The following is a 9,232-nucleotide window of genomic DNA, read 5'->3' as shown; positions in this document are numbered from 1 at the left end:
CCAGCACAATAAAAAAAGTCTAGTATTTGTAGATGATAATTCAACCACCGGGTTGGCTGCCTTTAAGAGCCCTTCTGGATGCATATAGGTAATTGTTAGCCAACTAACTTTTAACTCTAGCCCATTCAAACAGGAGAGGACTAATTTAGGGGTGTTTTGGTTCTTTAGTCGCTCCTAAAATTCATGTCACATCGAATGTTTAGATATTAATAAAGAGCATTAAATATAGATTAATTACAAAACCAATTACATAGATGGAGGCTAATTTGCGAGACGATTTTTTAAGCCTAATTAATCTGGCATTAGCACATGTTTACTGTAGCACCACGTTGTCAAATCATGGACTAATTAGGCTTAAAAGATCCATCTCGCAAATTAGTCGCAAGTTATGTAATTAATTTATATTTAATACTCCATGCATGTGTCTAAACATTCGATGTGACAGGAATTTTAGGAGCGTCTGTAGAAACCAAACAGGGTCTAGTCGAGGCTTCAACTAGTTGTTAGGCTAACTCCAATTATTTTGACGTTTTTTTGCACTAACTATATCTCTAGCTGATCTAAATATGCCCTAAGATGAGCATGGGCGCCAAGATTTCAACTGGTTCCAAGATTTCAACGGGTGCTATTCCAAGAGATTTCTTCCTCGCTTATTGTAATCCCTTATTTTGACCAAATAAAAAGATTGTGCAAAATTGCAATGGCAGAAAAAGAAATTATTCAAATTTAACTGAAAAAAAGAAAAAAAAAGATCAAGCCTAGAATAAGTAAAGATGCCTCACTACTTTACATGTATTTGCCAAACTATTAATAAATTATTAAGCATTTGTACTGGCTAGATTTACAGTTTGACATTATAAAACCGCCCCCCATGTGTGGCATTAGCTAGCTAGCTGTGCTTAACGAGCACAGTGGCACTGGACTGGGAGACATCAGTTAAGTTTTATTTTGGCGTCTTATGATTAAACCAAGAAGAGGATGGTGGTGGTGGCACCTCCATGGCGGGTCCTACTCTCCTCCTACCTCTGTCTATGAGAGAGAAAGAGAGAAAAGAGGAGAGAGAAAGAGGGGGCCAGCGAGTGAACCATCATCAATGCCCCAATGATCCCCTGCAAGACTCCGATTTCTTCCTCTCTCTCTCTCTCTCTCTCTCTCTCTCTCAAGCCGCTTCTTTGACTGCCTCTCTCTCTCTCTCTCTTAAGAAGAAGAGAAGATTCGCACTTCGCAGCCTCCTCGCAGGGCTACACTCCATTCTATCCCTCTCTATATCCCCCCGCACCCTCTCCTGGCCTCCCCCTCCCTCCCTCTCTCTCTCTACATCCTGTCTCTTTCTCTCTCTACAAACTCCCCCTCGCGAACAGCCGCCGCCGCTGCAGCAGCAGCTGCGTTGGAGAGAGAGAAAGAAAGAAAGAAACCGAGCAAGGAGAGGGACAGCAACTCCCTGGGTCGCTTTCGACGGCCTGGATCTCCCCGCACGCGGGATCGTACGACCGGCACGCTGCTGTCGCTTTCCACCGCGTACGTGCACTTCTCCTCCCCCCGCTTCCCTGGCCGCCTCCCTTTCCTCCACGCTGCCCATGTTCCGGTTCCCATCGCCGTCCCCGCACAAATTCCGCGGATCAGCTTTTCGGCTCGGGGGAGATATTAGCTGCCCTAATCCTGTTTTGGCACGCCCCGTTCCTGCGGTTATGCCCCGGTCCTGGGGCACCGTACGCAGCGGCACGGTCTCTGCCGCTGGCTGCCGGCGGCTACCCTGCCGTTGTGGACCGGCAGTTACTGTTTCGGTTATACGCTCCTGGCCGTGTTCGCCCGGCGAACCACCGCGGTGGTTTCTCGCGGGCGTGCGGACCTGCGGGGCTCAACGGAACGCCGCCTTTTCCGATGTCTTTATATGCTGTTGTAAAGGCGTCTTTTTTTCCTCGATTTCATTGCCTGCATTGCATCAATCTGCTGCGTTTGACTGCTCATCCAGCAGCCTTTGCTTTGCCCGGTGCTAACCTTTTCTCTGGTGCGCACTTCACCTGAACCTGAGGGCGCTCTCGTTCGTGGGAGTCGCCGGCCGGCGGATTTCCACCGGATTTGATGCGCGCACCTTCAAATTCTGGGCCTTTTTGCTGCCTCGCAAAAGCTGCTGTGTCTTAGCTTTTCTGCCTTCTTAATTTGGACGATGTGTACGGATCACTGTTCGCCCTAATTATTTCGACAGTTGTTAACCCACGGGCTGTTTTTTTTATATGCGTTTCTTTTGAATTGCTCGATCCCTTTTGGTTTTGGTGCTCTTCTTCGTGGGAATGTATGTATTTTTCCTTTGCTCGGCCTTGTTCTTTGCTGCTTCAGGTTCCGTCTGCTGTGCTGTGCTCTGCTCTAACGCAGCCTCTGATTGCAGCACACCACACCACTTCTGTTATTTTGGAATAATAGCCGGAAGTATTTCGGGTTTGGGATTTGGCACCTAGCCTCAATGCCACCGAAACCATTTTGGAACTGAGTAGGGCTCATTAAGTGATCTCTGCCAAATGATTGAGCAAGCAGTGTAGAACTTGTACTTAGCAAATTAGGTTTTATGCTTAGGGTACGACTACAGCCGTTTTTATGCCAAATTTGTTCTTCTATTCTAAGCAAGTGATTACTCCCAGATATGCTGGACCATTCATGACATTTATCCACTTGTACCTACTTGTTTTTTTTTCTGTGGCCTCAGTAGTATATTATTCATTTGCTAGTTATTAGCAAGTATTGGAGCTACATGCTGCTTTTTCGTGGAAGAGTGGTGAATTTTTTGTCTTCCGAAGGTCAGTAGGATTATTATGCATTCTCAAATGCTGCTATGGATATTTTGCAGATAGTAAATTGCCAAGGCTGTTGTAATGGGGGTCAATGGTCATCACGAACCTCGCAGAGGATGTAATGGCACCGTCTGCAATGGTAGTGTAAGACCACTCGATCATTTTGGTGATGTAGATCCATGGACGGCATGGGCATACAAGCCTCGAACGATCTCACTCTTGCTGATGGGAACATGCTTTTTAATGTGAGTTCATAGTCTTTTATCTGTGGAACATTTTATAGACAGGAACATCCTTTTTTTTGAAATAATAATAATGTATAATTGGTTATGGCCTGTTGTAGTATTTTTGGACCTTTTTCTTCAATTTGAACCACCATTATATATATTATTCAAAATATTACTTAGCAGATGCACATGACTTCTATGTTTGATGAGTATTGTTTCATGTTCTTTATCAGTTGGGCAAGTGGTGCTCTCGATCCAGAAAGGAGCTCATCTGCTGATCGTGTTTCGTCAGTCAAGAGGTATTTGTAATGATTGGTCCTCTTCTATTGCTTTTCTTGCAGCTATATTTTTTATGATGCTCCCTTGGTTCTGAACTCAGTATTTCTGATCACCATTTTTCTTCGTCTCATGTGCTGCTTACCATTTAAGGAGGGCTTATGAACTAATTTCTACTATCTCTTGTCAACAGGGGTGTATTCGCAATGATTGCTGTTTTTTTGGCTTACTCTTTTCTTCAGGCACCTTCAACGTGAGTTACAGAGCTCTTTACCCAACTCTGATTATTGTTTTATATCTCCACATTAAAAACAAAGTCAACTTATGGGTAGAGATGTCCCCAGGGCATCAAAATTAAGGCCAAGAAAGGCACTGAACACCAGCTGCTCAGGACGCAGACACGTAAAAATTTCTGAAAGCATTTTACTTTTTTCGCGAACGCACCTGAGCGTGTATTTCATTAAGAGGGAGAGAACACGCATGTCAAAGCCAAGAAGAGAGTGTAAATTTCAGAAAGCAGTTTACCTGAGGTACCTCATAGTCATATGGATAGATATAATAAGGACAATAGTCATGTGGTACAAAAGTGATGCATTCCCACAAACTCTGTTCAAATCTAACATCTTGTTAAATGACTCAGCAAAAACCTTTCCACATAGAGTGCTTCATTTGTTTTGTTGCAGTACAATAAGTGGAATCACATTTTCTGATAACAAATTTGTTATTTTCCTGCTTCATACTTCTGCTCCCAGATGACATGCCCTTCTCTTTGAAATAAATGATGGGTTTGCTTCATTTCATCTGAAGAAAAGAGTTACTTCCTTGAAGTCTATAGATTTAGTTATTAAGGCATCTTGAGTTTATGCAAACTGTTACTGACATATACTTCTGCTGTGATTTAGTGTACTCATTAGACCACATCCTGCCATTTGGAGGCTAGTTCATGGGATGGCAGTTGTTTACCTTGTCGCCCTCACTTTCTTGCTTTTCCAGGTGAATGCAGTTTTTCATTAACTTTGTTCAATATTTTTTTAAAAAGATTCTTTCACTGCATGAATTGTCAAGAGTGTTGCATTCTATTTTGTTTTATATCTATTATTAAGCAAATCTTTATCGTTACCAACTATTTTGTGCATTGGTAATGAATCACATTGATGTCCCTGTCCTTTTTTTCCTGCCTAGCGTAGGTCCTTAATTTTATTAATACTTGAGGTCACCCTTCACTTGAACTAATGATAAGTCACTGGCTATTTTCTTAATAAAAACAGAGGATTTAACAATCAAAATGAAAGAGTACCAACAACAAGTATAATGCACAATTTGGCGTAAACTGGAGAGAGTAAAGCTTAGTTTGAAACTAGGGTAAGTGGGTGGCTAAAGAGAATTACAATGTATGGTGGTAGGTTGTAGCTTATCTATACAGTAGAAACATTTCTAGATGGCATATTATATTCCTGTGTTTCAGATGGTAAAGGCTATTCTTGTAGGCAGTCCAAATGCTAAGCATTTTGTCAAATCTTGTATGATTTTTACAAAATAAATAAATAAAATCAGCGGACTGTTTTGACAGAAGTTCATTTCTGTCCAATGAGTTTATTATGCATCACTATGTTTGTGAAGTTAAGAAATTGTGTAAATACTTTAATACGATTGTCCATCTCTTTCTTTAATAGGGGTGCTTTCACCCCCTCCTGCCGAAGATTGAAACCAGATCAGGAGCTATGCACTGCTGTGCTTCCACCATGTGAAACCAATCTCAGTCCCAAATTTTCCCTCCATATCTCTACTCTGATGTTATGTTGTTTTATTACTCAATGGCTCATCCTCATAAGATAAAACAGTATTTCGGCAAGTCAGAGTTCAGTGGCGAAGATTTTAAAGAGAAGAGCAGCAAAACCTAGTCAGTATGGCATTTCATATTTTCATTAAGTTTGTTTTGCAGACTCGTGATGATGCTAGGCAATTCATGAAGTATCTTCATCCTGATCTTGGTGTCGGTAATGCATTTAACTTTCTAATCAGTCTTAGTGGTGTAGATTTAATGCTTGATAAATACTGATTTGATATTTGTACTTTGAGCAGAATTGCCTGAAAGATCTTATGGAACTGATTGCCGCATATATGTACCTGATCATCCGAAAAGCAGGTTTAACAATGTTTATGTATGATGACTTCATTCACCGACCTACTTTCCTTTTTGTTCAATTTCGTTTCATCATATATTTCTGACTAAGCAGTCTTGACTATTCAATATGCTTCAAGTTACTGATTTGAATATAGGTTTTTCTAGGAGATCATTTTTGATGAGTTTGTTATCGCTCATATCCTTGGATGGTGGGGTAAGGCTATAATGATACGAAACCAACCACTTTTGTGGGCCTTATCAATTGGTTTTGAGTTAATGGAGGTATACTCTTTATGTTGTGGTCAAATTCCTCTTGACTTGTGCTTTCCAAACCCAGGTTCCTAATGTAGCGTTATATGTCCTGCAGCTCACTTTTCGTCATATGTTGCCGAATTTCAACGAGTGCTGGTGGGATAGCATTGTCCTAGACATATTGATCTGCAATTGGTTTGGTGAGATTTATATATGGTTTTAGTAATTTTCTGTATACGCTTGTTTGGGTAGCCCCTGAATACCTGCATTTAGCATATATATTGAAACCAACCTTTTTTTATGGATCTATTGACTTATTGGCAACGTTGGTTTACTGTACTATACACTAATTATGTGGTGTCCTCTGATGCCCTTGATACTTTAATTACATCACAATACCTTAGTGATTTTCTTGGACATGCCCTTGGTACATCAAACATGGTAATATGGTGACTCAAATAAGAAATATAATGTTAAAAAAATCCTTAGGTTTTGATGAGAACAAAGCTATGAGTTTTGTAGTAATTGTACTTTATGAACTGGTTTATTAGCTGCTGAATAGAGAATGTTTTCATGCATCTCTCTGTAAAGTCAGTTGCTGCCCTTGTTTATCGTTCCTCTCCAATTTGGTGGTTCTTCTCCGTGTCATCTTTATATGCATTTCCTAAGTCTTATACTGATTGTGGCATAATTTAGCCATTTATATTTATCTGCAAGGTTTCAGCACTTATTGACTGAGACCATTTTGTCTATGGTTCAGGTATTTGGGCTGGAATGAAAACTGTGCGGTACTTTGATGGGAGGACATATGAATGGGTTGGTTTGAGCCGCCAACCCAACATTATCAGTAAGGTATGTTCATTGGATGTTTAGGCAAATGAGCTGTTCTGCAGAGCATGCAGTTGAGCTGGATCTATTTCCCAGTTTTGGTGGATGTTCCTCTTTGAGGGAACATATTGGCTCCCAAACTGTACATGATGTTTGTCCTACTTTAATCCTATGATAAGGTGATAAGTCCTGGGCATGTGGGATGTGCTGAGAAACCAAGACAAGATGCTCTCTGTTCTCTTAAAATGTCCCTTAGCTAGCCTGTACTTGTGTTATTTGAGTACATCTCAAGTTTTTCAATGCAACAGCTCACACTTTCATATATGTTTGATAGGTTAACTATAACACATAGGCCTTAACATAAAAAACAGAAGTATACAAATGCATATTTTTCTTTTTCTCTTTTTTCTTTAATGACTGTAGTAGAAATAATAGCCTCCATAAGTTATTCTCTTTTTCTCACCAGTAATTTAACATTGATAGCTGACCTTTTTTCAGAGTTTATTTATTTTGCATTTTCTTCTCCTTAGGTAAAAAGGATGCTGGGACAGTTCACACCAGCACATTGGGACAAGGATGAGTGGCACCCTACGCGTGGTCCTTGGAGATTCATCCAGGTGCTGAGCCTTTGTGTTGTTTTCATGGCTGTCGAACTGAACACATTCTTCCTCAAGTTCTGCCTGTGGATTCCCCCGCGTAACCCCTTGATTGTCTATCGGCTGGTCCTATGGTGGTTAATTGCGATACCAACCATCCGTGAGTACAACACCTACTTGCAAGACAGGTATAATTTTGAAGTCACTTGGTTCAGATTTTTTTTTATCGAACTTGGTTCAGACTTCACAAAGCTTGCTTTGCAGTAATCAGTATGCAGTTGGGATGGCCCATTTCATCTCAACATCATTGTTGTTCCAATAGCAGCAATTTTGGATGCTCAGTCTGCTGAGTGGCGACTTTTTCACTATTTATCGTGCTCACATCTATCCCTGAGACCCTGACAGTGTGCATGTGCTTGTTTATTGGCTACAAATGGCTCCTGTCAACTAGACATGGCTAGCATGTGGAACTGTGCATGTCATAACATTTTGGAATCAACAAGTTAATTTATACTAGTGCAACCAAGTGTTGCCATTAGTAATTATGACAATTTATTCTGAAATAATAACTGTCTGATAATTGTTTTCAGCAAACCATTTAAAAAGGTGGGATCCTTCTGCTGGCTTTCCCTGGCTATATGCATTGTGGAGCTCCTAATCTGCATCAAGTTTGGACATGGTGAGTGTTGCTCCAACTTCTCTGTGCATGTAACTTTCAAGTACTGTTTATACCTCCTTGAAACATGCTGACAGCACGGGATCCTGTGCAGGTCTGTTTCCAAAGTCAATGCCTTCGTGGTTGATCACATTCTGGTCAACAGCCGCCTTGCTTCTCGTGCTCTTTGTGTGGACATGGAAATACCGAACAATGATAAGGAAAAGGATATAATTGTGACAAAAAATTATTTATTTGCGTCCATTCTTTACCCAATTCAGTGTTATCGTGTACATAAAAATAAAAATTTATTCAAATTGTGTACATGTAGTTGTAGTCAGCCTTGGTGATCTGAAGAGGATTATCCATGAGAGTTTTTTTATGCCTTGTCTTTCTATTTTCCATCAGCAAAGTAGGATAGCAGTTCCCCTTTATTTCGTCTGTAATGGTGTACTTCGTTGACCGGCTCTTGAATGTGGAAATCCCTTGATGCAGCCTATTAAATAATGGATGAGGATTTAAGTCTTTTCAGCTCCAAATCCCAAACTGTTGAAAAATGTTTCTGGATGGCCCTCGAAACCATTCTTAGGCCTTAGTTAATTTTCCACTCAACCCATCCCAATACATATTGTGGATTGAAGTGTAGTCAAACAAGTCCTTAGCTACTGCCACATCCCTCTTTTTTTCTGAATTTCGTCTCTCTCTAGGGAGGTGGTATCTCTATTCTCTTCTGAACATATCTGCAGGTTGCACCACACTGACACTGCCTTGGGCACGGGAATTACCTGCACCATTTCCTTCCAATGTAGCAGCAGTACGGTCTCTGTATGTATGGTGCGAGCCCACTAAAAGAGCCTGAGCCTGGTTGATAAACAGTGGGTGATTCAGGTGTTTCATTGTGATGTGTGGAGCTAGGGGATAGGCCTGTCCTGTTGATGAATGTACTGTTGTCCAAGCCTGGGGACACTCTAGGCTGGTCCTCCGTTCCGTATGGTTGATGGTTCCAGTCTTCTAGCAGGCCTATGCAAAGATTCTTATTCCTTGTTTGGTCCACTGTTCAGTGAAGGGTCGGTCTAGGGCTGAAAACGAAATCGATAATTCTCGATTACTGGAAACCGTTTTTGAAAAATTACCGACTTGCCCTCCTAAACGCCGATAAAACGGAAACGAGAACGGTAAAAACATCCGATAATGAAAACGAAAGTGATTTAGCTCTCTTCCGATCGTTTTCGAAAAATACCATATTTAGTCAATAATCTATCGTCGATAATTACTGAACTTAGGCAGAGACACAAGATCTCATCTTTGCTGAGCACCTAGGCCAGGCGCCCAGGCCCATTGGCCAAGCCCGCTAATCACCCTCAGCCTTTGAGGCCATGAGGGCACCTGTGATCTTCACCCTTAGACTCCAGCACAGTACACAACCTTTGTGTCGTGTCATTTTATTGCTATATAATATGTGTCTTGCCTCTTGGGCCATGTATCAT

General features: G+C 41.2%; 1 protein-coding gene across 1 annotated transcript; it reads left to right on the top strand.

Moving 5' to 3' along the window:
- The first annotated feature begins 1,157 nt into the window (after nucleotides 1-1,157).
- Nucleotides 1,158-8,274, top strand: LOC136449672 (CDP-diacylglycerol--serine O-phosphatidyltransferase 1). The gene is made up of 13 exons (XM_066449833.1): nucleotides 1,158-1,518; nucleotides 2,843-3,031; nucleotides 3,247-3,312; nucleotides 3,483-3,542; nucleotides 4,192-4,282; nucleotides 5,232-5,286; nucleotides 5,372-5,451; nucleotides 5,580-5,696; nucleotides 5,782-5,866; nucleotides 6,427-6,518; nucleotides 7,025-7,278; nucleotides 7,681-7,769; nucleotides 7,861-8,274. The coding sequence occupies exons 2-13, from the start codon at nucleotides 2,868-2,870 to the stop codon at nucleotides 7,977-7,979; spliced, it is 1,272 nt and encodes a 423-aa protein (XP_066305930.1). The 5' UTR covers nucleotides 1,158-1,518; nucleotides 2,843-2,867; the 3' UTR covers nucleotides 7,980-8,274.
- The last annotated feature ends 958 nt before the right edge of the window (nucleotides 8,275-9,232 follow it).

The sequence above is a fragment of the Miscanthus floridulus genome, chromosome 5 (genome assembly GCF_019320115.1).
Source record: "Miscanthus floridulus cultivar M001 chromosome 5, ASM1932011v1, whole genome shotgun sequence".
Classification (NCBI taxonomy): Eukaryota; Viridiplantae; Streptophyta; class Magnoliopsida; order Poales; family Poaceae; genus Miscanthus; species Miscanthus floridulus.
The sequence above is the reverse complement of the archived record's forward strand: the minus strand, read 5'-3'. Positions and strand labels throughout refer to the sequence as shown.